This window comes from Gouania willdenowi, chromosome 6 (assembly GCF_900634775.1).
Source record: "Gouania willdenowi chromosome 6, fGouWil2.1, whole genome shotgun sequence".
NCBI lineage: Eukaryota > Metazoa > Chordata > Actinopteri > Blenniiformes > Gobiesocidae > Gouania > Gouania willdenowi.
In genome coordinates this window covers 20,301,990-20,329,513 of record NC_041049.1, presented here as the reverse complement: position 1 = coordinate 20,329,513, position 27,524 = coordinate 20,301,990, and the positions used below count along the sequence as shown (strand labels likewise).

The 27,524-nt window shown below is 38.4% G+C and overlaps 2 protein-coding genes across 4 annotated transcripts; one reads left to right on the top strand and one right to left on the bottom strand.

Moving 5' to 3' along the window:
* Nucleotides 1-935: 935 nt before the first annotated feature.
* Nucleotides 936-13,931, top strand: LOC114466201 (FYVE, RhoGEF and PH domain-containing protein 4-like). 3 transcript variants are annotated; one of them, XM_028451768.1, is made up of 16 exons: nt 936-1,148; nt 5,311-5,439; nt 5,527-6,073; nt 6,182-6,611; nt 6,710-6,855; nt 7,770-7,926; nt 7,997-8,135; nt 8,234-8,292; nt 9,015-9,158; nt 10,045-10,217; nt 10,884-10,914; nt 11,002-11,085; nt 11,181-11,309; nt 11,391-11,531; nt 11,618-11,758; nt 13,315-13,927. In XM_028451768.1, the coding sequence occupies exons 1-16, from the start codon at nt 1,025-1,027 to the stop codon at nt 13,555-13,557; spliced, it is 2,817 nt and encodes a 938-aa protein (XP_028307569.1). In that variant the 5' UTR covers nt 936-1,024; the 3' UTR covers nt 13,558-13,927. The 3 variants fall into 3 exon arrangements, with proteins under 3 accessions (XP_028307569.1, XP_028307571.1, XP_028307570.1); XM_028451769.1 differs by lacking the exon at nt 936-1,148 and adding an exon at nt 2,936-2,998 and having other exon boundaries at nt 13,315-13,931; XM_028451770.1 differs by lacking the exons at nt 7,997-8,135; nt 8,234-8,292.
* A 2-nt stretch (nt 13,932-13,933) lies between these two features.
* Nucleotides 13,934-27,307, bottom strand: LOC114466202 (protein LCHN-like). The gene is made up of 9 exons (XM_028451772.1): nt 26,859-27,307; nt 23,618-23,717; nt 23,310-23,468; nt 18,299-18,455; nt 17,038-17,176; nt 16,797-16,928; nt 16,563-16,713; nt 15,381-15,449; nt 13,934-15,302 (listed from the first exon to the last, which is right to left on the bottom strand). Exons 1-9 carry the CDS (start codon nt 27,214-27,216, stop codon nt 15,107-15,109), a joined length of 1,461 nt encoding a protein of 486 aa, XP_028307573.1. The 5' UTR covers nt 27,217-27,307; the 3' UTR covers nt 13,934-15,106.
* Between the last annotated feature and the right edge of the window lie 217 nt (nt 27,308-27,524).

Genomic DNA, 27,524 nt, shown 5'->3' with positions numbered 1-27,524 from the left:
TCATACCGTTACAGTTTTCAATGTATAATTCACCATTATTATTTAGATATTTATTATATTTAGAGAAAAAAAAGTTACTTTATACCTCTCTCTGCTCCCTTATTACCAAATAATGCTGTTACTGTATAGGATTTCTAAGCTTAATGATCAAACTTAAAATGTAGATATTTGGTTAATAAATGTATCAGGATTCAGAATTTGATCATTAAAGGTAAAATGTGAGGGTAAATATTAAAATTAGCACAATAATATATGGAAATATCTGAAGGGAAATACAGTTCAAAAGATACATTTGTTGTGTTTTTATCATTAAATTATTCTAAAAAAATAAATAAAAAATTGTTGAGAAAGTATTACATTTTGTACTTTAATTTAAAAATGTGGGAAGCTTTGGATTTGTGGATTTTTAAGGTTAATAACAAACAATTAATTAACATTGAAAAAAAATATTAACTTCAGTTTTTCAATAACGATATCATAACTGTTAACATAAATTTTCAAATCTTTCGTATCGTTTGTAGGAAAAATAAATTTCTATCATCAGAAAAATGTAACAAGTAGAAACTAATTAGACACTGTGTGAATCTTTCTCGAAACATCCTGAACATTAGCATAACAGTAAACAATTTTTACAAATAAAAAAACATCCTGGATCACTGGAAAAAGCCAGACTCTGTATTGTGTTGTGATCAGTCTTTGTGTATGTTCTTAATTATTATTATTATTATTATTATTATTATTATTATTATTATTATTATTATTATTATTATTATTATTATTATTTTTACAAAAAAGAATAATAGTAATGTGTGTATATATATATATATATATTTGTATATTTTTTAAAATAAATAAATAAATAATATGCCCACAGAGGCTAGAAGTGACGTAATGTAGCGCTGGATGCTGATTGGTGCGTTCAGTCTGCGCGTGAGAGCAGCTGCTTAGTTGTTAATGAGCAGCTGATGAAGGAGTCAGTGACAGAAAGTGAAGTCCACTGGATTCAAACTGCTACTGTGCAGAAATGTTTGACTTAAAGAAGAGAAACAGTCTAACTTTGAAAAGCAGCCGAGAGTCGGAGGAGTTCAGACGTGTTGCTGTGAGACGGAAAGTCGTGAGTGTGGTCGGAGACTGCAGCCAAGCCTCAGGTAATGCTAATGTGGTTTTAATTAGCTTAGCATTAAGACACCTACAATAATTAGGTTTTTGAGGGGATAGAAAACTTTTGAGCAAAATTCTTACATTTGGGATGCATGATGAAATGATCTTTAATGTTATGAACATAAATAACAGCCTGTGAGCCAACCAAACCACCTAATTTATGGCAAAATCAAAAATATTACAAATAGACATTGCTGATTAATTTGGTAAAGCTCTGTTATTATAATTTCCTCTTTTGCAAATTGTGTGCATTTCTAAAAAAGACATTTTTCCCCCATTGCAGCATTTGGTATAGGCTGTAACACACAAATCATCATCAGTTGTGAACTGAATTAATGCACATTTAGTTAAAGCAAAACAATTAAAGCCATTGACTTTTTGGATATAAATAAAATTGGCCGTGGCTATTGATAAAAATATATAAATAGACTGCCAGTCTATTCATACACATCGCTCCTCATTGGCCAGTTTAGGTGACGTGATAGATGCACCACGTGACTTAAAGTTCCGTCAGTTTTATTGTAGCTTATATTTATTTTTAGCTACCCTGCTAACCATTTTATTCTAACCCTATCCCTAACCCAGAAAATACCCTAAAATGTTTATTTCTTTCGTAGATGTATTTTTAACCCTATCCCTACCCCAGGAAAAAAACCCTAAATTGTTTAATTTCTTTGGATATGTATTTTTAAAGGTGGAATTTGCCATCTTAAATATGTTAAAATGAAAAATAAATAAATGGCAAAAGTGGGATTTGAACTCATGGCAGCGGAAGGAAGAATCCTTGAGTCAGGTGCCTATTAGACCACTTAGCCATCCTGACACAGTGAAAAAGCACAGGCACATTATGCTTATGTAGAAAAGGTCCAGAAAACATACCCTATTGATGTGTTTTTGTATCAGTAGACACTTCCTAAAATGTTTTGTCTAAAACCTCCAAACTAAAGACATTCACAGCACTCCTACTTTAGGACTTTTTAAGTCATTGTTTTTATAAAAAAAAGGAAGATAAACATTTTGAAAATGTTTGGCTCTCAACTCAAACTAATCATCTAACAGTTCTGTAGTTTACGCTCTGATATTTTCACCTTAAGAGTACATACTCTCTACCTAATGTGATTTTGTGATTTAACAAATAAAAAAGACTTGATTTTCTTTTTTTTAAATCTCAGTTCGATTATGGTAAACTACACCGTAAATTTTGAGGTTCACAGATTCCAAGGCTAATGTTGCGTTCATGCCATTTACAGTAGCTTCTGCAGGCCTGTGGAATGAATACCCTGTCTCTTTTCCTGAGCCTGGCTGTGCATTCACTGGAATTTATTAGAGCATTTTAGCTTGTTGGATTAGGGAAATCTCTTTTCACAGATTTCGTGTGGACTTTGAGTGTCTTGGGAACGTTGGCCAATTCCTCACACTCACAGACATAAAGCCTCACTGTTTCCTTACTGAAGTAGGGAGATTTGTGTTGGTAGTATTTGTGCCCCAATGGTACCGACAGCTGCAGTATGCAAACACTCAAATAGTATTTACATATAGGACCAAATGTACAGTTTTTTGTTTTGTTCACCATTTTTGTTTTTCTTTACAAGATGCATGCAAAACTTCTGTGTCATTTTAGACAATCGCTAAATGTGAATTTTGCAAACTTGGAATAGAGACAAAGGTTTATCTCTATTGGGAAATAAAGTGAAGAGAAAAAAGAGAAGTATTACACAGAGGAGAATAGGCTTTAGTTCTCTAGTCCACGTGACCTAAAAATCTGTCACACAGCACAAATCTGAGATTGGAATGGAAAGTTTTACAACGCGCAAATGTAAGCAAGGGCTAATCTTAGGTAAGTCTGAGAAAAGATGACTAATTATTACACAGTTTGATACTAAAAAGCTGCTGTTATGGACCAATAATTCATGCTATTCAGAGCACATTACTCCAGTTTTAAAGTCTTTACACTGGCTCCCAGTCAGCCTCAGAATAGACTTTAAAGTTTTGCTGCTGGTGTATAAATCTGTGAATGGGTTTGGTCCAGAATACATCAGTGACATGTTAGTCAGGTATGAACCCAGCAGGTCTCTCAGATCTATGGACACAGATCAGATAGTGGAGCCCAGAGTTCACAGTAAACATGGTGATGCTGCTTTTAGTTGTTATGCTGCAAAGAAGTGGAACAAACTGCCAGCGGAGCTGAAGTCAGCATCCAATGTGAACATTTTTAAATCAAAGTTAAAGGCACTTTTTTTCTCTACTGCATATGATTGAGAGAGAGATTTTTTGTCATGTTGTTGATGTAATGATGATTTTACTGATGATTTTAATTGATTTTACTGATGATTTTAATTGATTTTACAGATGATTTTAATTGATTTTACTGATGATTTTAATTGTTCTTATTGATTTAAATGTTCTTATTGATTTTAAACAATTGAATGTTTTATCATGTAAAGCACATTGAGTTGCCTTGAGTATGAAATGCGCTATATAAATAAATTTGCCTTGCCTTGCCTTGCCTATTGTATTAATCAGCAAATAATACTCCTATGATTGGTGGAGCTTTTTCTTTGTAATATCATATGAAAACAATGTTTGATGTATTGGTTTGTAGGCAGGCACTGGTTTCAAGAAAGAGTTGATGGTTTTTGGTCCTGGTATTAACTATGAGAGTAAATAAATACAACTAACCTGTGCACATTTTATCATAATGAAAAGTGTGATAATGTTAAATGGTTAATTCTTTCTGAGGATTCATGGATTAACCAATGAAATCAGTCTGTCAGTGTTGCAAAACAGTTGGATAAGGGTATTCAAACATTTTCAACCTGAACCTTAGAAAAAACATTTATGATGAGGTTTTAATGAATTATTGGGCCAATTACCAACAAATATACTCCAAAACATACATACATACATATATATATGTATGTATGTATGTGGCCTGGGGGACACTTGACCCTTGCTCTAATTTTATACAAATATACAAAATGTACTCCAACAACACAAAACAGCAAAAATACACAGAGTGGCAGAAAAATATACAAAATCACGACAAAAATGCACACAGACTTATTGTTCTTTCTTGTGAATATGTTCTGATTCGTCATCGTTTTACATGCTTACATGAATATTGATAATGTGGCCCTTGGATCATACAATCACATTTTTGCGGCTTCTGTTGTGACAAGCTGCCTGTCTCTGCTATAGAGTGAGAGGATAGATTTAACCCATTGAGTCACAGGAAAAGGAACAGAATCCTTTCATCAGCCTTTGAATGACTCAGTCAGGTCTTGTGCACTTTCCAATGGTTCAGCAAAATGTCTTTTTGAGCAAGTTCTGCTCCGACTTTGTTCCTTGAAACTAGGGATGTAATGTATCACTCAACTCCTGATACAATTCGATTCACGATACTGGGTTCACGATACGATTCTCTCGCGATATATTTTACAAAATAAGACTGTAGACAAATGATGACTGAAAATGAAAATACTCTACTATTTTCTTTTGTCTTTCATTGTCAAAAGAATCCCTTGATAAACTATGCAAAACAATGCAATTTAATTAAAAATAAATCCTGAATGAAATAAATAAAGAAATAATACAAATGAAGAGGAAGCCTGTTCATTTAAATTCTGGTTCTATAGTAAACTATGCAAAACTGCATAATAGTTCCTTTTTCTTTTTAAAAGTGAAACTGAAAATGTATTTTGTGCCTTAACAATTGGACTTTAAAACAAATCACATATCAAATCTCCCTTTCTCCTCTGTGCCCCGCTTACCTTGGATTTCACATGTTCTTTCTTTCTTGCTTCTTTCATTTTGTCTAGGGGAAGCCAAAATGCTTCCACACTTGATTTAAAACACGGTGGTAGCCCCCTCTGTTAAAAAAAAAAATATATATATATATATATATATATATATATATATATATATATATATATATATATATATATATATATATATTTAAAGTACTGCGATTCAATTTCAGTATCAATATGAACCGTGACACCTTTGAATCGATTTTTAACTGCCTCACGTTTAATGTTTACATCCCTCCTTGAAACACATGGTGTATTATTTTACATATATGTGTATTAAGTTTATTATTAGGTGTTGCTGTTGAGTGTGTGTTAATATACTGTATATACTCCTTTTTAGATATGATCTGTGGAGTGGGTGGCTCATACAACTATCGACATACTTGTGATAGACTCTCTGGATCAGAAACAAACTCCAACTTTAACAAAGATAAAAGCCCCTCAAAGAGGTCACCATTCAAACCTCAAGGTAAACTACATTCTACAAAGCCCCGAAAAAACACAACATTGATAAATTCAGTCATACTGAATGTAATGTAACTCTATTTTCACTCAGTGCCTCCTAAACCTGCTCATCTACAAAGCCCTCTGACGATTGGACACAACCAAACTTTAATTACTACTGTAGGAAATGATCAGCCTCCTTTTGTTAGAAAAAGTCTGGATCAGACTCCTAACCTTCGCCCAGTTCAGAGTTTTCAAGATTCCCACAGTTCGGTTAAAGAAATAAGAAGGCATTTTTTGAATGGAGAATCTGACGTCCACTGCAGCCCCCGCAGACCACCGCAGGAGATTCAAAAGCTCACAGGCAGTCCACGTTTGGGTTCCCCAAGTTTAGGGAAAAGGATCATTCAGAGCTGTAACCCACAAAGAGGAGGAGGCCAAAGCCCGACAAAGTTGTCTCCCAGAAACCCCAGTCCGCTCATGGGCAAAGCACAAAGCCCGAGTCCTGTTCAGAGGAGAATGCGCAGTTACAGCCCTGCCAAGAACTCCAAGTCCTGGCTGGGACTGCATCAAGTCCTTTATGACAAGGAGAGGCAGGAAAAGAGTGCAGCTAAGTCCTGTAGTGTGCCTGACCTGGTTATATACATGGATGAGAGCAGGTAGGACTGGTTTAGTTTTGTACTCTTGTAGCCTTTATTTGTGCTCAGTGGAATAACAAATACATTAGCGTTTAAATTTCTGTGATTTTGATTACTTTGTCTCTTCAGGAGTCCTGGTGAAAACGTTCAACGCTGTCCTTTAAGACCTTTACAATCACCAAACTGTAATGGCTCTCCTATCTTCAAAGCTGAACAACAAATGTACCATAACCGAAATGAAGGCAACATGTTGAGTATTAGCAAAGAGCTTTTTCCACAACACTTGACTGGTATGGGTGACAGAAATGAATTGGATGGCGTTAAAAAAGAAGGTGGCACTCCCACATGGCGTGCCTCTAGGTTTTCCTGCTCCTGGACTAAAGAAGTTGCAAAAGATGAGCACTTTAGCCAAGAGTGTAAGGAGGAACCAACTGAAGAAGAAAAGGGACCATCACAGCCAAAAGCTGAAGAAAAGTCAGAGCAAAAATTGTATCAGATAGCCAGTGAAATCCTGCAGACGGAGAGAGCCTACGTAGCACGCCTCTACCTGCTGGACCAGGTTAGCGCGCTCATTTCAAAGAAATAATCCATTAGCATCCTGCCTTATGGTTGCTGTCAAAAAAAAGCCCATTCTGCATTTCTAACTCTGTTCTTCAGGTGTTCTTTTCTCGTCTAACAGAGGAGGCAGGACGAGGCTCATTTCCTCTGGATGTGATCAGAAACATCTTCTCCAACGTGTCTTCAATCTACTCTTTTCACAGCCAGTTCCTGCTGCCTGATCTGGAAAACTGTATCTGTCACTGGTGGGTTTAGAAAAATGAGTGTTATGAACACGAAAGCTCTGTCTGATACACTTTTTAAGTTGTGTGTTAGGGGTTGAACAGACTAGTCAACTTTAGTGTTGTCTCGCGACTGTCTACTTGACGGCGACTAGTCGCAGTACCTGACTTTTGCCCAAGATGGCAGCGCAACACAGCAAACGAGGGTCCTAGTACCCCTGCACGGCAAGGCAGCACAACATCAAGCATTTTTTGTTTCTTCCTGGTTTGTGCTCAAACTGCAGCTGGTAGCCAGATACCACGGCTAATATACATGCTAATGTTAGCTGTAGTGGTAACGTGTATTAACCACATATTTTTTCGGGTGAAGGAATCCAAAGCTACCGTTAAAAAAAAAAAAAGCCCAAACAAAGTCTAAACTCTGAGGAAGCCCCGGGGCTTAACAGTTACCGTAGACTGACGGTAGACGAACCAGCAGTATTCCTGGGTTTATTTTTTTTTTATAGCGTGTCCCAGGTGCTTGCGGTGTTATGCCAAAATCTGTGACCGCTGCGGCTTCTCGGCGGTAGAGAAGAAGAGTGCTACGTCAACTGCATAAACCTCTTCGTAGCTATTTACTCCCCCTTAAACAAGTAAATTCGACGTCGACTCAACTAGTATGCACATTAAGTCGACCTATAAAATTATGAAGTCGTTCAACGCCTACTATGTGTGTGTTTCTGTATTTTCTTGAAAACTTTACTGCATTTCAAATACAATCTTTAGTGTCTCTTCTCATCATTGAAAACTTCTCTTCCGTCTTTGGTCTGATTTATTTCTAATTCCGGCTCAAAGATATTTTCTACTTTCTTAATATCATTTTTGTTATGAATATCTTAATATTTACTCTTTCTAGTTACTGCAGTTAATCAGCTGACCCATGTCATGATTACTTTCAGGAGTGAGAGTCCAGCTTTGGGTAAAGTTCTCCTCCAACACGCGCCCTTTCTGAGAATGTATGCCGACTATGTCAAAAACTTTGACCAAGCCATGGATCTGGTGAGGATGTGGACTGAGCGCTCCTCAGTCTTCAGGAATATAATCCAGGAAATACAGGTGCTCAACCCTCAGGGAGATTGTTACTGAAGAAAGATCAGTTTTACATTGTTTACCCATTGTCTTGTAGAGTCAGGAGATGTGTGGCAACCTTGCTTTGGAGCATCACATGCTTGAACCTGTACAGAGGGTTCCACGTTATGAGATGCTACTGAAGGATTACTTGAGGAAGCTGCCAGAGGACAACCCAGACTATGATTTTGCTCAGAGTAAAGAGTTCAATTTGAGCTTAATGATGATTGTGCTGTTTTTTTTTTTCTATTTTAAGTAACAATGACTAAACACAAATCTCTTTACTCTTCTACAGAATCTTTGCGGTCTATTTCCATGGCAGCTTCACACTCAAACAGCGCCATCCAAAAAGCAGTATGTTGCTATGAATCATTTCATTTTTCCTATATTTAAAAGTGTTCACCTCATAGATCACACATGTTAAACTCAAGGCCCGGGGGCCAAATCCGGCACTTTAGAGCACCCATTGTGGCCCGAAGGAGAAAGTAAAAATGAATCACGGTGTAAATTACCAGATAATTCAGTTGTAGATACCTCAGCCTCTCCAAATACACACATGAATTTGTGTATTTGGAGAGGAAAATAAAGTCAATGAAACTCCAGAATAGTTGCAGGCTCACAGTTTTCCCATAGCTTAAATCACATGATGGCAGTCATTTTTAATTTGAACTTGTTTAATGAACTCTCAATTTTTCCAAAATCCGGTCATGTGTCTTAATTTGTTTAACAAAATTTCCCCAAATTAAAAAGGATTCATCACAAAATGTGCATTAGATAAGTCACAAAACATTTATATTTGGAAGTGAAAACTGTGGCCCACTTGAGATCAAACTGGTCTGTATTTGGCCCCTGAACTAAAATGAGTTTGATGGTCCTTTTATAGATGATAGCCTTTTTGTCTCTGGTCTTGTTTTCTGGATATATCCTACTTAACACACCTAACTGCATTGAGTAATCTGTTTTCAGGCCTTCTGTGGTCTTCTGTTAATTTAAGAGATATTTATCTGATTTCTCAGTCAGTTCATTTATCCTGCTGTAATTCAGTGTGTGCTTTTTTAACCTTTATTTTGATGCAGGAGAGTCTAAAGCGGCTGCTGGCGATTTATGAGATGGTAGGAGAGGAGGAAGTGGTCAACCCAACCAACGAGTTCCTCAGAGAAGGTCGTCTGCTGAAGCTTGCTGCCAGGAACGCCTCGGCCATGGAGAGACACTTGTTTCTGGTCAGAAACCTGACACAGACTTACCCGGGGTTTCCACTGGATACGTCTCTGCTGCGCCACGGCACCGATCCGGTATTTCACCGCTGTCCGCCGTCCGGTAATTCACACCGGTTGCGTTTTGAGTGCGCCGCGGTGCGCTCCGGTTGAGCGAGTGTGACGTCACGAGACAGAGCAGTTCTCACAATATTTATATAATCGCGCGAGAACGCGGTTAAATGTATGTGTTATAAACACAACAATAAACAGATAAACAGGTCAGTGTTCCTAACGAAGGAGAACAAGAAGGTTGGACTCTCTGGATTTGTCATAGACACATTTTTTATCAACAGCCAACAGAGAAGAGATAAAACTGCACCAGTAAAACATGAACTAAATCAAAGTTGCTGCAGTTTACAGTGTCGTTACAGTATGAGAGGAATCAATATAGTGGATGTGAATTTGTTTTTACACATTGACGTTTTGGTGATGTATTTACTTGAAATATTATCTGAAGTGTTTTATTTTGAAAAGTAACCCGATATTTTATTGCGGAGTACGTGCTTAATTTCCTGTTTAGCGTCATTTGCTCTGTGCTGATTGATGCGTCGTGCTCCGGTGTCCCCCAGAAATAGAAGCCCTGCGTATATCTGGCGCAGGGCACTGGACTACCGCATCTGGGAAGGAGCTGACACGCACCGCAGCGGACCCGGTGGAAATTAACACATTGACTAAAATGGAAACCTATCAGCTCTGGTGACGCGGCGGTGACGTTCCGCAGCGGAGCCGCATCCAGTGGAAATTGGGGGTTAGACCAGACTTCAGTAGTCACTTAAAACAATAAAAAGACAAATTCAATAAAGGTTATTTTCACAAATTGTTTGTGTTAATGCAAACTTTTTCTTCAAAGTTCAACAACTTCCTGATGTGCTGCTCTCCGAGGTTCAGCCTGGTCGGGCAGCGTTACACCATGCGTTGCAGGATCGGAGTGGATGGCATGCAGGTGCATCAGACTACCAATGAGGATCACCTGTACACGTTTCAGATCTCAGGAAAAGAGAGGACCCTGGAGCTGCAGGCCAGGTGCACGTGCAATGTTAAACATGCTGTGAAAAAAAACTCTTATTTTCACACAAATCTGGTTCTCCTAACCTCAACTAGAAGAAATATTCTACCAATAGCAAAGGCAGATCAGCAGAATAGGTTTTAGTTGTAAAGCACTTAACATTGAACGCAATCTCAAAGTGCAACAGGTAAATAAAATAAAAACAAGTTCATTTTGTCTTCTTTTTGAATATGTTAAGGTTTAATTTATTCAGACAAACTTTTTCCAGGAAATTTACTTTGATCTCCTGACATGTTTTGACTGTCAACTGTTAGTCTTCATGGCTGAACGATCAGCAGACGCCTTTGAAGAAGACTGGCAGTTGACAGTCAAAACATGTTGGGAGATCAAAGTAAATTTTCTGGAAAACAATGTTTGTCTGAATTAATTAAACCTTAACGTATTCAAAATGAAGACACTTGTTTTTATTTTATTTACCTGTTGCACTTTGAGATTGCGTTCAATGTTAAGTGCTTAACAACTAAAACCTATTCTGCTGATCTGCCTTTGCTATTGGTAGAATATTTCTTCTAGTTGAGGTTAGGAGAACCAGATTTGTGTGAAAATAAGAGTTAACTGATTAGAATTCTCATTAATTTGATATTGATTTTGTGTGAGAATATTAACCTATGCTTACATTCCAGTTCTGAAGAAGACAGAGATGAATGGATAAAGGTGGGAAAACCTGACTGATACCGTACACTAGTGTTGGAGCATGTCTCGTCTGCACATGGTTTTATCTGAGGTGCGTTTTCTCCTCAGGTGATTCAGGAAGCAATCAATGTTTTTCAGAAGAAAAATAAAACCTTCAAATTAGCTTCGAAGGAGATAAATGGTGCAGAACAAGTAAGTGGTATCATCATTGCAGAGGACAAAATAAGGAAGTTGTAGTTATTCAGAAAATACAGTAATGTCCTAAAACATTGAAACCATGAGTTTAGCAGATGGAGGAGCTTGGTCGGCGAGCACCGCGCTGGATCAGGGACAACGAGGTGACCCTGTGCATGTCCTGCATGGAGCCTTTCAATGCTCTGACCAGGAGACGCCATCACTGCAGAGCCTGTGGATACGTGAGTGCTTCCACCCACACATAACAGCTAGATATTAGTGACAACGTGTCAAATGATTGCTGTGTCTGTCTGCTCCTTCAGGTGGTATGCTGGAGGTGTTCAGACTATAAAGTGGCTTTAGAATATGACGGTAACAAGTTAAACAAGGTGTGTAAAGCCTGTTACACCATCCTGAATGACCAGAAATCACAGCAGGCGGAGGCAAGGAAAACAACACACCAGGTGAGTTTCAATTTGGCTTAGTTTTGATTTCCTTTTTCCTAAATTGCTGTAATTCACCCAACATTACCACTGCTTTGTCATCCCAGCGTGAGGCTCCATTAGGATTGACTGACGGCGTAATGAGTGGCTTCCTGCAGTATGGGGACAATCATGTGACGTGGCAAAGGCGGTGGTCTGTGTTCACACGGACTCACCCTCCTGTTCTCTGTTTGTATGCAGCTCCCATGGTGAGGCTATGGTCCTTATTATTATTATTGTAGGGTCTCATGTTCTCAGGGGCAGAAAATATAACATGAGTTGATAGAAAAGAGCTGTGAAGAAACAAAAGGTTAAGATGGTAATATGAAATAGTTTTTAGATTGGCATCCCTGGAATTTTTCCAGAATATACACCATTTCTACCATAAATTGTTGCAATTACAAATGTTTTTGGTATACATGTGTTTATTTCCTTAATGTACATTGAAACAAGAAAGCACAAGAAAATCAAAAAGCTCTATCTTAGTCTCATTTATTGACAAAACATTCTCCCAGAAGGATGAAGGCTTACCCAGGTATACTTGTGCATTTTCATGTCTCGTCAGCAGTGGGTTCTCCTCGTTCTCCTGCCATAGCGCTGCTTCTCATTCAGATAACGACGTATGGTCCAAGCTGACATTCTTGCAGGACAGCCTGAATTTGAATAACTAAGGATGTTTATCCCCCATTCTAACTGTTCTATTCTTCCATCAATTTTTCTCTTGCATCCCTGTCCAGGCAGATTAGCCACAGTTCATGGATTATAAACTTCTTGATATTACGTCTCGTAACATTGAGATTGTTTATATTTTTTTCCGCAAATTTTGCTCCTGAAATCCTCAAACAGTTTTGGCTTCTTTATCTTCTCTGTGCTTGGTCTGACGCACACAACACAACTTTTACACATCGTAACTGGCTTCAGGTGTGATTTCTATATTGTCAGCACTAGGAGTGTGACAATATCTCGATGCGGTGATATATCGCAATATTTTTTTCGCACGATCGATTATCGATATGCTGGCACTAAGTATTGGTTTTTTTTTTTTGTTTTTTTTAATTAAGATGTATTTTATTATTTTCAACAATGTTCTGCTTTTTGTCACTGTTTGTTGAAGGAACCAATATATTGTATAATGGAATATTGCACTATAATGCATTATAGTGTCACTGGTAAGAAAGACCCTATTTTTTGTTTACAGAAAGCACTGTTGGAGATACTTATTTGTTTACATTGGTATGTTGACACTTATTTACAGAAATGTTGCACTAAAATAGTGTCACTGTTCATAGGACACTTTTTCAATTTATTGTCTTTCAGATACAAAATAAAAATTGTATTTTTCACTTAATCTTTTTTTTCTTATGTCATAGATTATCGTAGATCAATTTCTGACCGATATATCGATAATTGCAGTATTGTCATATCGTGAGATAATCGTTATCGTGTATCTTGAGGTACCCAGAGGTTTACACCCCTAGTCACCACCTGTTACTATCACATACTTGAAATAAAATGATTTACAGTTTTAAAAGGGTGCCAACAATTTTGTCCAGTACATATGTTAAAAATTTTCAATGCACATAAAGGAAATAAACACGTGTCTAAAAAAAAAATTTGTAATTGCAGCAGATTCTGGGAGAAAATTGTGTATTTTCTGGAAAAATTCCAGTAGTGCCAAAACTTTAGTCCATGACTGTATGTTGGTTTTGTTTACTGGTGAATTTCCAATGGGATTTTAAAAGCAGCTTTTTATCTTTTGCTGTAGGATCTAAAGCCCTTGTTGACCATTTCTTTGCTGGACTGCCACATTGAGGTTTCCCCTCAGGAGCTCCAGGGTCGACCCTGTTTCTGTCTGATCCAGTCCAAAACCACCCACACGTTCTCCTGTGACAGTGCGGAGCTCAGGCGGACCTGGCTGACTGCTCTGAAAACCGCGCTGATGAGCAGGAGGTCTGCCTGTTCCCTGACTGACAGTGGACCCACACCAGCATCCCATGAAGAAATCTGACATCAGGATTAACAAGGAAAATCATTCCTAAACTTGAAAATATACATAAACGCACCACACTTTTGTAATTAAGAGTTTAATCAAAGGTGAAATATAGGGACTTAAAGGCAGTTTAGCCACGTGTTGATAGTGTGAACATTTTTATTTTATTATTTACAAATGGTTGTGCACTTTATTTTGAGATGGTTTACAGCAGTAAATAAAGGTGTTTTAATGGGATTTGAAATATCGCTTATTCTCCAACATTGCCCGCCTAAGTTTGACACAGGTTGTCAATAAGGTGCGATGTGGTGGGTAAAAGTAATGTTCAAACTGTCAGAAATAAACGTCTCAAACGACGTGTGGGAATATAAATGGCTTTTAAAAGCCTCCCAGCTTTCACATTTAACAGCACATTGGTATTTACACTCAGCAGTTTACAGCTTAAGGACATAAATACTAATCAATAAAAGTATAAACATTTAGTTGTACATCATGGTGTGTGTCTCTAGAGCATTGTGCGCAGCTTTGCATATATCACACTTTAATATGTGATGACTGACTTGCAGAAAAGCTTTTACATTTTTAAATTAATCTAATTTCTGATCAACTCCACATAATCTGCAGTGATCAGCCTAAACATGAGCATTCTATTGCTTTCCTTTGATATACTATTATAGATTTTAGTGATTCTGTGTAAGATAATTTATGGGTTTTTTTTTTTTACAATACATATGACATAATTTTAAAAATATTAGATATTGCTCCATCAGTTTTTTGTTTTTGCTCCTGCAAAAAGCACCATTGCATCAATCCACTGCTACCGTTTGCACACAGAATAGTGTTCAAACCCAGTTCTTCTGATAGATCACTTCCAAAAGCATAAACATTGGATTTAAATGAGCTGAAATAAAAAGGGTTATAATATTTGTATGTGCAAATTAGCCATCCTAATGTGCCTCTGTTCAAAAAGACAACATTTTTGCTGTATTTGCTTCACCCATTACAAAATGGTGCTACATAGTGGGCTGCACTGCTTACTCACATGGCTTTAGAGATGAAGGCATTTGGACCAAAAATGCAAACAAAGCAGATCCTGAAGTGTAGCCACTGAATGTTTGCATCCAGAACTTTAGACAAGGAGCACAAAAGTTTCAGGATCGGACATAAAATAGCATACGTAAAATTAAGTTATTTACAAAATGTATTCTTCACATGTTTTTTTTTTAGAGTCTGAAGGTGAGCAATGCTCCAGCATTAGTCTCTCTAATGTGGTCAATACATATTCAACACAGAAATGACACAGTCGTGGCCGAACCACTGATTCATGTTGGCCAAGCCTACATATTGTTGCATTCCTAAAACTCTTTAGCAGGTCACTGTCTGTGTTCCCATGATGCTCACACTCAGCTGGTAAAGGAGCAGAATCACAGAGCAAATAAATGGACGGTGACATTTTTTCCTCAGCTTGAACAGAAATACTGTTAAAGCCAGAGGTGCAGCACTCGCAGTTGACTGAAGGCAAAAAACCAGCAGGAATTCAAAAGCTGAAAGGTCACCATGAGTCATCTCAGCTGCAGCAGAGCTGCTCTGACACCAGCAGAGTGTCATAGCCATAGGTCTCCAGCAGGTGAAGCAGGAACAGTCTGTCTCCATGAGGATCCAGACCCATGGCTCTCACACTCTCCTGGGTCACCATGGGGTCAGGACTACCTGCCACCTCACTTAATGTCTGGAAGATCCTGTTGTTCTGCTCCAGAAAAAACCTTGGAAAAGTAAAAAAAAATAAATAAAATACAACTTCAGACATTCCTTAAAATGTAAAAGAAACCGTTGGTACTCACAGAATGAAGAGGTCTTCTTCACTGGACACACAGTCTCCACTTTCCTCCTGAGAGTACAGCAACATTTGCCTGTGCACACAAATATATTTAGGGTAGTAGGAAGTTTTTCATCTTTCCCCAACTTTACCTCACAGAGCTTTTAGTACCATATACACCTTAAGATCCTTTTTTTTTTTTCAATTTTTTTTTGACGAGCAAGTGGAGGCAGACCTGGTAATGGGTGGCCAAAAATGGTCCAAAAGTAGCAAAAACATGGCAAGAAAAAAAGTGTAAAGTAACTAAAATGGGCCAAAAACTGCCAAGAGTGGCCAAAAAATGGGCAAATAAAGAGGAGCCAGTTGGTATTTAATGGCAAAGGATAGCTTTAATGGGCAATTTGTGGTAATAGTGAAAAAGTGTGAAACAAGTGGTATTTATTGATATTCATAGCTTATTTGGATGAAAAGTGGCCAAAAAAAATTGAGAACAAAAATGTCAAAAAGAACTTGCAAAAATGGACAAAAAAATTGATAAAAGTGTCAAAAATAACTAAAATATAGGCAAAAAGGGTTATCTATTGGCAAAAGGTAGTTAAAATCTGAAAAAAGTGTCAGAACTTGTTGAAAAAGGGAGAAAGGCAAAGTGGCCAAAGAGGTTAAAAAGTTTTCTTGGGGAATAATAATTAAAATTAAGACATAACCCCACCCTTCCTATTAAAGCTGTAGCGATTTGTATTTCACAGTTTCAGGGTGATAAATATGTTGTATTACTGCTATATGTTCAATCAACAAATGTTTGGTAGATTTACTTTTCCCAAACAAAAAAGATGCCAGTAGACTAACTGATTGAATAAGATGTTTTATTGTGTGTTTACAGATTATTATTATTCTTTTTTAATTAAATATTATTCCTCAGCAGGATGGGTAAAATTCTGATTCATGTCTGAAGGGGTACGGGAGTGTGAGAAGTTTGGGAACCACTGCCATATCCCAAATCCATCCCTCAAGGATCAATAAATCCTTTGAAACACCTGCTTTATGTGAACTTTCAATCAAGTCAGGCTTTTCCACAAATTTTAAATCTTATGTGCATAAAACAGTGGTTTGATTTACAATAGCTGGAACCTAAAACACAAAGTAATCAGTCATTCCATCCCCAAACAATTCTTTATTTTACCATCATTTTATAATAGCTGTTACTGACCTTTGTTCTGTCAGCTTACGATACTTCTCCTTGTCTGCGTTACTGAGGCGTAGCAGTGGCTTCAAACCTTCCCTGTAGGTCTTCACATTCTGATTATCTACATATACATCATATAGATCCTTCTTCTCCTCAAAGATCTTCTCAGTCGTACCTAAAACACAAAGAAAATGATCACGATACATCTTTGCAGACGTTTAAAAGTTGAAGCTCTTCATTCGTAACCTATTGCCTCACAAGCTACATAGGACAACTCATTTTCCAGGGCACTGATGTCGGCAACGTTGACGTAGAAGAAGGGCCGGAATTCAGGCACGGCCACGCCCACTCCAGGGATGGAGATGTTGGCTAAGCAACAGCAGCAGTACACTGATGGAGAAATCAGAAAAATCAAGGTTGGAGAAAAGCTTAAAAGAATAATTTTGTCTAATTTTTTTTAAATACATTTCATGCAGTGGTTTTCTGGAAGTTCCCCCACCCCTGTAGCAGACCACACCCACAGGTGGTGGAGAGAAGATGAGGATACGTCGGCGAAGGAGGGCCAGTTTCCACAGCACCATGATCTGCTCCCCAAAGAAGCGGATGAACTGAGACATGCAGCCAGCCGGGTGTGTGATCTGCCTCAGACAGGTTCCAAAACAGAGACGCAAAGCAACTGGACATGACACAAGTCAACCATAAACTAGAGATGCACGATATTATCGGCACAGTACCGGCCGATATTGGCTTCAAAATGAAGCTTTTAAATAATTAAACCATAAAATAACAGGCTTTGCTTCCTTGATCGACCCATAGACATCATATACATAGATGTCTCATTGCCCGTAGACGAGTGACTAAGTGCTACCATCTTGTGTGTGGCGAGCAGACTGCAGGAGTGTTTGTCGATCAATCAGGCACTCACTAATGTAAAAGTAGAATTATTCACCATTTAGAAACAGTTCATATTTTCACCTCATATATATAGCTCTGATACGGAATGTGTAAAACATGAAAAATATAGTTTTTACTGCTCAAATACAACATTTAAGTAGGTAATAACTGTTAATTAGGATAGGCTACAATTATCTCACTCATTTTGTTTAAGAACAAGTGTCATGATTAAATGGGACATGTTTTACACAACATAAGATGTATTTTTCTTATTTTGCACAAAGAATGATGACTGGTGTTGTGTCATCTTCAGCTTAGTTGTATGTCTATATTTGCCAGTGGGTCAACATGATCAAATAAAATAATATCTACAGAAACTAGATGATTTCTGCAATTACTTGAGGGGAAAATATTGGTTATCGGGAAAGTGAGATGTAAATCAAAAAACAGTACATTATACATAATACAAGAAAAGTGAGGTTGTTTGTGTTTAATCATCAGCAGCTGTAGTTTAGATGTACAATCTTCTCTTACGTGATTACACGCTACAACACAATAAGCACAATATGCAGAACTATAATATCACATTGCAAGCTCAACTTCAAAAAGTCGACTCCTCCCCCACCCCTTCCATTGTCCTACCCTGACTCCCTCTTCCCTGTTCCCTTCTCCCTTACGGAGGCGTAACACTGACCTCTCTTTTTATATCCTCCCGACAATAAAGTGTGTCTTTCCCTTCCTTGGGGAGGGCTGGTGATGGTAAATAAATGTATTTATTCATTTACAATAATAAAACATACATGTAGTGTTGACCTGTGACAGCATGTGCAGACAAGATTAAAAAAAAGAAGAATCTTCTCTCCCACCTTCATCTCCGGGTGCATGCAGTGATTGATTGCAGCTCCCCAGGCATTTGTTGGACATGCTGTGACCACATCTATTCCACTAGGGGGCAGAAAAGCCCTTTTGTCCTCATAGAAGGCCTCCAGGGGAGAGTAATGGCCTGGGGAATGAAGCTGAAGCCTGTGAAAGCAAGAATTTTAACAAAATCTGTAAAAAAAACAACAAAAAAATACACTAAAGTTTCATATTTATTTATAAATTCTAAAGAAAACCATTGTTAAAATAGTTTGTTTTTTTTTAATCATCCTACCCTGCTGATATAATCCTAATCAAACCAGCCTAATTGGTGTTAATTACAATCTGAATTTATCGTACAATAAATGCACAATCATAGCAGTCCGTGGTTGTAATTAATATGCAATCAGTTGAACAAGTGAAACAGTGAACCTTCAGCACACACACAGCGTGCGTGATGTAACACGTGTAAATGAGTCTGAGGATGAATCATCCTGGTGTTGATGCAGCTGCTGCTCAGACATGACGACAACCGCTTCATCACGTCTACGCAAAATGACTATAAAATCCAGTTCATGTGTCAATCATGGGACATTTGGACTCAAGGATGAAGAAACAACTGATTACTGCTGATTGAAGTAAACAATGGACTGGAGCACTTTACTACAATAATGGAAGTGCTGTTTCCTGGGAGTCTGTGCAGTATGTGGTGATGATGATACAGAGCACAGGAAGTGGACACCTCGTCTTCTAAAGAAAGTTAGAAATTCAGACAAACTTAAAGGTCCCATGCAATTTTTCACCCATCTCCATTTGTTCTAAGAACCCCAAAAACATAGTAATTGAGGTTTATTTTCCCAAACTCGCCTGTTTTCCTGAGTTTTAGCCTCTGAAAAGTCACTTTCTGATTAACTCTACACAAACAGGCTGATTTGCGGCCTACTATGCAAATTCATGAGTGGGTGTGTCTATAGACGGGACACTGACTTCCTCCTCCCCGCACGGTGACGTAGGGCCAGAGGACGGCCCGCCTTCCTCGCACCCACTCCGTAGTCCAACTCTATATACTCGCTTTATAAACACGAGAGAGTGTGGGGGCGGGGCGTTCGCTGGTACATACGTAGACTGCAGAAAATACATACATAGCACTGCGCGAAGGACGCTGAAATGTTCACCTTCGTGGGCGTGTCTGTTTACATGTCAATCACGGCAGAGAGCTTCCTGGAGGCGTGTCTTCTCCAGCTCAGTGCTGCGTCAAATTCATCATCAAAGTGGGAATGCGTCATCATCAAAGTGGAGCTTTAGGCATGTGTATGAAGCCCAAATAGCACATTTATCATGTTTAAAGCACAGAACAGTTGATTTAGCTTAACATGGACCCTTTAAGGGTGTTTTGTTGTTGCTTGTAATGCAAGGTATCATTTACACAACAGGAGGTCGTATTTTCACTGGCATTTATTTGTTTGCAGGTTTGTTTGTCTGTTAGCAGAATTACGTCAAAGGTTTTGACAAAATTTGAACCAAAAATAGACCTTATGCCATGGAAGCTTCCATTACATTTTAGAGGGGATCCAGATCAATATAGTGATTCTGGATCAGTTTCAAAAATAGAAAAATCTCCATCTCTCATCATTGGTGAAGTTTCTCAAATTCATATCTTGGTTCATAATTGACAGATTTTTATGAAATTTGACTCAGTTATGTGTATGTATCTATGTGTACTGTATGCATATGTATTTAGGTTCCTCCATTAGCCCACTGAGTTCCATCCACATCTGGATAGAACATTTATCATGATTTTTCAAATAAAAAGTGTGGGTGCCCATACAGTTAGTCCTACTGTATTGTTAATTAATAATGATAGAAATGTCTTCCAGGACTTTAAAGCAGTGGTTCCCAACCTTTTTTGGGTCGTGACCCTATTTTTATATCGCTAATTTCTGGGGACCCCAGAGACATTTATTTTTTTAACTAGAAATATATTTGAGAAAGTGAAAGTTTACAATATTTTTGTTTGAGATTGCGTGGTAAAGAATAATTCAATAACAATAACTAACAATAATGATAATAATAATAATAATAATAATAATAATACAAAAATGTAATTAATTATCAGTGAAAATTTTTTTTTTTTTACCAATTACTAGACATTTTAATTCCTGGTGACCCCACATGGGGTCACAACCCCAAGGTCGAAAAAAAAAAAAACTGCTTTAAAGTGTGAATGATCATGAGACCATAATCACTGATCCAGATACAGTAACTGATGCTGAACAATAAAGTAAAATGTACATTTTGGGCTGGTTTGCTTTTGACAACTGGCAAATGTTTTATATTCTAACATTAGGCTCTCAGTCATATTTTGACATAAAATAAAAAAGTATATTGCACTCGGATAACTTTACCTTCTTTATCTCCAGGGTTTAGTTCAGAATTGGAGCTTTTGCTGTTTTTTCCTCAGGGTTTAGTGTTGATGGGAATGTTTCTTCTAAAAGCACATTTATGAGGTCAGGCTGGGATGTTAAACCTCTGTTTACTCCAATACATCTCAAAGATGTATTACTGGATTAGGATCAGAAGCTGAAGGAAATTCACGTTACACGTCTCTACACCAGGCATGTCAAAGCCAAAGCCTGGAGGCCAATGCTAAGAAAAGTTTAGTTATGTTCCTTTTTAATTATTGCTGTTTTTTTCTCAGCATATGTTGATTTCATGTGAATTTGCACTTTCATATTTGATCTTGTGTACGGATGCAGGGGTCGGTTCAGTTGGTGCCTCTCTCTTATATTTTCATTAAGAAATCATTTTACAAAAAAAAAAAAAAAAAATACAGGAAGTCAGTGACTTTAAGTTTTTAGGGATAAATTTAGACCCAAAACTTAAAGGTGCAGTCTGCAACTCTTATAAAAGTAATTTCTTTGTCATATTTGCTCAAGCTATCACTATGTCAGGACAGTTGACATCATAATAGTAAAAAATAGGCTCATTTAGTCCCCACCTGCTGCTCCTGCAGCCTTTGGCAGATTGCCAGAATGCACCGCGAAAAAATAACCAATCAGAGCCAGGATTGTGTTTGATGGACTGTCTGACAGCTGCTGCTAACAGTCCCGCCCCCGGGACTTTGGAAACTTTGGAGGCAGGGCAAGAGAGCAGCGGGGAGGGAGGGGGAGAGAGGGACCTGAGAGTTGCGGACTGCACCTTTAAATTTGATAAACACAAAGTAAATGTGGTGATTGTGTGTGTATATGGTGTTGTTTTAGTATATTTACATTTTATGGCAATGATTATAATATCTTATGTTAAAAAAATCCCAACTAGGGACAAGAGTTGGAATTTAGTAATAGCTATAAACTCTCTGTACAAAACATCAGTTACTTTCACAGTATTATTGTATAAATAAATTATTATACCTGTTTAAATAAAATTCTATTCTATCCCAACTCTAACTCTTCTAACCTTTACCACCTGTATGGGTGTGAACATTCACTAACAGGTAGTGGATATTTTAATCATTAACTACATATGGGTAAGCCATAGATCTGGGACATGGTTCCTAAGTTTTGCATTAAATAAAATTATATATAGCAGATTTTATGGAATTTTCATGTCAATTCCAATTACAAAGTATCAATTACATTCAATTATGACTACAATGGCAGCAGATTTCTGAAATTACAATTATAATTACACCATAATTCTCATTAATTATCTAATTACCGGCTCTAACTAACAACGAGAACATGCAAACTCCACATAGAAATGGAAGGAATCCAACCCAAGGCCTTCTAGCTGTAAGTCCAAGTGTTTTGAAATCTATGTTGTAATTTTCAGAACATAATTCAGCTGAACAATAAGAACAACTAATAACCAACACAACGAAGGCTTTCTTTATGTCCCCCTGAACTGTTGTGGGTGATAGATGTAGCTTACCCCCCCCAATTCTTATATTTTCTAATAATGAGACAGCTACCTAAATTTAGGCCACTATTTGGCATGTCATTCTTTTTGTTGTGCTTGAGGCTGATTCTTTGTTTTTGTTTTAAAGGGTGTGATTAATTCAAGCGTAGCAGAAAGAAACTAATCATTCCTCTAATTAGTGTAGAAACTAATGGGCTCTTCAGGCTAAAAACCACAAAGGGGAAACACAAGGACTTTAAAAAATAATAAAACCAGACAGAAAAAAGATGAGTAAAGCCAAAGGTAAATGTTTTAGTAATTCCTCTTCCACTTAATCACCTTGTGACACAACAACGGGGCTCTTTCTTTGGGAACACACGACGTAGCGCAGCGGTCAGCAGATGGAGAGAAGGTGGAGCAATGTTACAAGAGCGATGATGAGTACGGAGCGTGACCGATGCATGACTGGAAGCCAGGGCAGACAGAGTGTGGGAACTGTGGGGGGGGGGGGGGGGGGGGGGGGTGGAGCTAAAGCTGTGTTTACAAAGCCACTGTGGAGTTATGGTGTCAGCTCTAATGGATGATGACTTAATAACTCCCAAACTAGCGGTAATCATTCCATCAGCTCCGACTGCAAGTACAGCATGCTGGCGTTGGTGTGCTAGATGTCGGTGCGTATTTCTCTAAGACAGTGTTTCTCAAATGGGGGTACGTGTACCCCTAGGGGTAGGCGATGGCACTACAGGGGGTACTTGAGAAAGAGAAAGAGAGAGAATGGAAAATAACAAATAAAGTGTCAGTCTTGGTCCCACCCCAGGCGTGAGATGACCAGAAATGATGAAAAAAAATATAGAAATAAACCTATTCAGTCGCCACTAAATCAGTGTTTTTCACCCTTGGGGTCGGGACCCCATGTGGGGTCGCCTGAAATTTCTGAAATATTAAAACAGACCTTCAAAATGTTTTCAGTCATTATTGTTAAACAAACATTATTGGAAGGGGACGCGGCATATGAGTCAGTTTTAAAAAATGACGACAGTGACGTAATGAGAATAGGAAAAGCTAATTTACAGAGAAAAGGACAAACAATCCATGGCTGTGCACACACGAGGAGCTCCTTACCTGACCTGGTGCTCCAGGAAGCTCATGTAGCGATAGAGCAGGGTGTATGACGTGGACAGGATCCCTACTGACTTCATCCTCGCTCCCCTCTCCACGGCGCTCTCCACCGCCATGTTGGCAAAGCAGGCCAGTCCAAAGTAACAGCCCTTCCTGAAGTATCTGTGGACGCAGAGGGCTACAGATGAAGCGTGAGTCATGAGGAGCAGAGGACGGGCCAGAGGGTGGGCCAGAGGGCAGGCCAGATGGCTGCTTCTTCATTTCGCTCCCTTAGCTCCATCAAAAAGGTGAACTATGTGTTATACACTTACATGAAGTCTGTGCTGACTCTGTGGGAACCACTGGCAATGGCTTTGAACTCCACTCCATCCAGGTCCATGTCTTTGGGCAGGCACCACTCCAACATGTTCCCTATCACAGCAAAGAAAGCTACACATTAGAAAACTACAGGGAACTCGGAGCATTTAGCAGCATGCATATGGAGCCTGCACTGGCCCAATGTGTTCACTCCTAAACTCACCATAAGCAGTTAGAGTCAGAGGGGAGCAGGAAAACAAAGGAGGCCACTCAGCCATTGTGGTTTTAGGAGCGATTGGACAAAATATGAGCCGGTGTGTAATTAAGCTGAGGCTGCAGGTAAACAGCCATCCACAGGGCTTTCAACACCTGCATAGATCCATTCACACTGCACTGCCACTGCAATAGCTCTATATTAAAGCGTCCAAATCACAGATGGGCAACTTTTATCACAGCAAGGGCCACAAAAATGTGCTTATTATCTGATCTGAGGGCCACATTATTAGAATCTGAGCATTAACAGAACAAAAACAAAGGTTTGTGTGTGTTTTATTTAGTTTCTGGCATATTTTTTCTCTTTTTTGTGTATTTTTTGAGTCATTTTGGGCTTTTTAATATTGTTTTGTACCTGGGTTTTTTTTCCAGCTTCATTTAATGTGTTTTTGTTGTCATTCTGTGTGTTTATGGAGTCATTAAGAGTATTTTTTGTTGTCATATTGCATTTCTGTGGTCATTTTGTGTATTTTTCTTAGCAGCGTGAGTTTTTTTCTTGATTGTGTGTTCTCTGCGTAATTTTGTGTATTTCTGTCTTTTTTGTGAATATTTGTCTGTAGTTTTTTCTATGTTGTAGTCTTCTTGCGTGTTTTGTGAGAACTTTTATGCATTTTTGTTGTCATTTTGTGCATGTGGATTTTTTTTTTTTTCACTTTTTGTCATAGTGTGTATTTTTGGAGTTGTTTTGTGTATTTTCCTGTCATTTTGAGTGTTTTTGAGGTCTTTTTTTTTGTTGCATTAACCAATTTATCATATCGGCTCAAAATATAGGAAATAATATAGTTGTCGACATTCAGGATGCTTTATATTTAATAATAAAAACACCATTACATGCACGTGCTCATAATCGATCTCAGTACGATGTAAACTCAGACCGTGACACCGGTGTAACCCCACGATGATTTCAAAATAAAATGTAAATAAACGTTTTGAAAAGTAATCACCAAATAAGTCCAAATTAACGGATGCACACCATGGGGCCATGCGCAAGCTGGTCAGAAAGTTTCAGGTCAAACAGACACCGCGTCGGGGAGAAATTTGCTCCTTTCTCCCCACAAACACACACACACACACAAACACACACACAGGCACGCAGAACTTCCTTGCTTTTATAGAGATAGAGATGGTTTCAGGCCTTGTCTACGTAAACTGGGAGATACTGTATGTAGAGAAAGTTATTTCCTCAAGGTTAAAAACATTTGACATTTGGAGTTACTAAAACTGAGATTTATCTTTATAATATTTCTTACAATCGTGTCTATGAGAGTTTTGAAAAGCCATTTAACAGTTTTTTTTTTTCCATGTGGACTGGGATAAAAATATACTTTTATGAGATTGACGTCAAAGTTTGAAAGACTGAATGAAAAAAAAAAAAAAAGTCTGTTCAGTTTAGCCGAAGCAATGTGTTCAGCTTTAGTAAGTGGATTTAGCATTTTCTCCTTCATTACATCCAGGCTTTCTCTGAACTTACCAGTTTTCACTGACACATCAATGCAAGTTTTAGGGCGTGTCTGAAAATAAGAATCATTTTCAGCCTGATTAGGGACTTACAGAGAACATATCCGTTTTATTCCTTTTGGCTGCTACTTCCTGATTATGGGTGGAACCTCCTGCAGTATCCTTTCACAGTAAGAGCACCCACAATAACCAGATAATTACTATATATCAACTATGACAAAAACAGATTACACAATTGTTTTGAAAACCGAATGACCACAATCTAACCATTTTTATAGAACATCTATGTACATATGCTTTAAAATGAAGTTAGATTGTGTTACCATGGTAATGGTGCACAGCTGGAAAATAAATGCATACAAATACTGAATCTATACTTCAACAGTTCATCTGTTTTGTTTCACTGTCTGAACCCTTTATATGAAAGTAAACTCAGTGTCAGCTGTTTAATAAATGTGATTCTTTCTGTAACCTTGTGCATGCATTTGCTCCACAATAGTCAATGGAATATTAATCTTGGCCCTGCATCCCTGCCTTTCTCCATGCTGCACTTAGACTTTGCAACCAAGTGCAATAAAAGGGTCTTTTTGCTGATTGCATCTACATACCTGTAAGAATATAAAGGAGAACTGGGATTACTGGGATGGTCTTACTTCTTGCTTTACTCGATGGCATTGGCTCACTACTGCAAAACCACAAAAAATAGCCCCCAGTGGGATAATTAAATGCTTATCTGCACTAAAACCACTTCCTTTAAAATCACTCTTGGCTGTAAATAATATTACGATGTGGGACAGTAGATAATTGGTGCAAATATGTCCAGTGTTAATGGTCATTAAATGGGGCAAGACTATAAATGCACATGGTGATAAATGATAGTGAGAACATGGTTTTTATTTATGTCTTAGAGAAACATTAGCCAAAGAAGAGCTCATTAGTGATCTGGAAATCCATGGTAACAGCATCGACTAGACAAAACAATAAAAATGTAGATAATCTGCACAAAACTCATTCTGTCCCAGTATGATTTATTGGGGAAAAAAGAAGGAAAAAAAGTATTTATAAGGGTGAAACAGGATCTGATCATCCCTCTCCTTTCTTCTCTCACCATCCTGCTGCAAAACCATAAAGTGATGGGCTCCACCCTTGGAGGAACCCTCCCAACCACAGCACTGGAAGCAGGTTTCCTCCATCATAATGAAACCTTAAATCTTATGTTTTCCAGTGAAATGAGTCCTCTGAGTGAATAACCTGCACAGCTAATAAGGACACCCACTGTGTGTGACATTAAAAATGCATGTGCAGGCTGTGCAAACCAGTAGCTGATTGATCCATCCCATCCCAGGCTCATCCTGGCTTTGTGTCATCATGTCTGCTCTGTGATCACCTCTCAAAACTTAACATCCACTCAGGGCCACACCTGTAACTGGAGGCTGTGCACATCTGCTGCAAACTTCACTTATATATATATATAGTGAACATCAGACCAAATGTTCGAACCAAGCATTGAAAGTGATGGCTCACCTGATCTGGTGTTGAACGTAACCACAAAGACAGACACAATCTGGTCCTTTTCCTCCCACTTCAGCATCCTGTCCTCCAGCGACACCTCCCCCGGTCCTGTGCCCGACACAAGCTCCTCAGGTTCGGGATGCAGGACATCATCCGTGCCCACCTGGGAGCCGGAGCTGTCTGGGCTGGAGATGGACTTGTCGGGAGCGCTCCGCCCTAACCCGGGCGCGGAGCATCCCAACGAGGCTCGGCTGTTGGAGGGGCTCGACACTCGCTCTTTGACCGGTGCCGGTGTTTCTCCTCCGGGCTTCTCCGTGGACGGAGCCTCCTCCCAGTCCAGCAGAGGCGCTCGGTCCGACCGCTCCACCATTCTGTCGGGGCTCCCGCCTCGGCAGTCTCCCCGCAGATTGTAAATGACGTCTCAGACGACCGGGGCTCAGAGCGTTATTAGTGTTTCGCTCTAAATGGTGACCAATTTAAGTGGTGTCTCACTTCCGGTTATGTCGCTGGATTAACCAATCTTTGAGCTGCATGTTCAGCCCTGTTTTAGTATATAGTAGCTGGGAAATAAATAAATAAATAAATAATATTCATACTATGCATTATATTATCACATAGATGTACCTATACAACATTGATAATAATTAAAAAAAAAAAAAAAAATCTCCTGTTGCTATT

Bases quoted from the DNA above. Each gene is read 5' to 3' on its own strand.
- LOC114466201 (XM_028451768.1), top strand. From the start codon at position 1,025: ATGTTTGACTTAAAGAAGAGAAACAGTCTAACTTTGAAAAGCAGCCGA. The intron at 6,074-6,181 runs GTAGGACTGGTT...TTGTCTCTTCAG, and splicing joins ATATACATGGATGAGAGCAG to GAGTCCTGGTGAAAACGTTC. The intron at 8,293-9,014 runs GTATGTTGCTAT...ATTTTGATGCAG, and splicing joins ACAGCGCCATCCAAAAAGCA to GAGAGTCTAAAGCGGCTGCT.
- LOC114466202 (XM_028451772.1), bottom strand. From the start codon at position 27,216: ATGGTGGAGCGGTCGGACCGAGCGCCTCTGCTGGACTGGGAGGAGGCT. The intron at 23,469-23,617 runs GTAAGTGTATAA...CTGCGTCCACAG, and splicing joins AGAGTCAGCACAGACTTCAT to ATACTTCAGGAAGGGCTGTT. The intron at 17,177-18,298 runs GTGGGAGAGAAG...TGTCTGAGGCAG, and splicing joins GCATGCACCCGGAGATGAAG to ATCACACACCCGGCTGGCTG.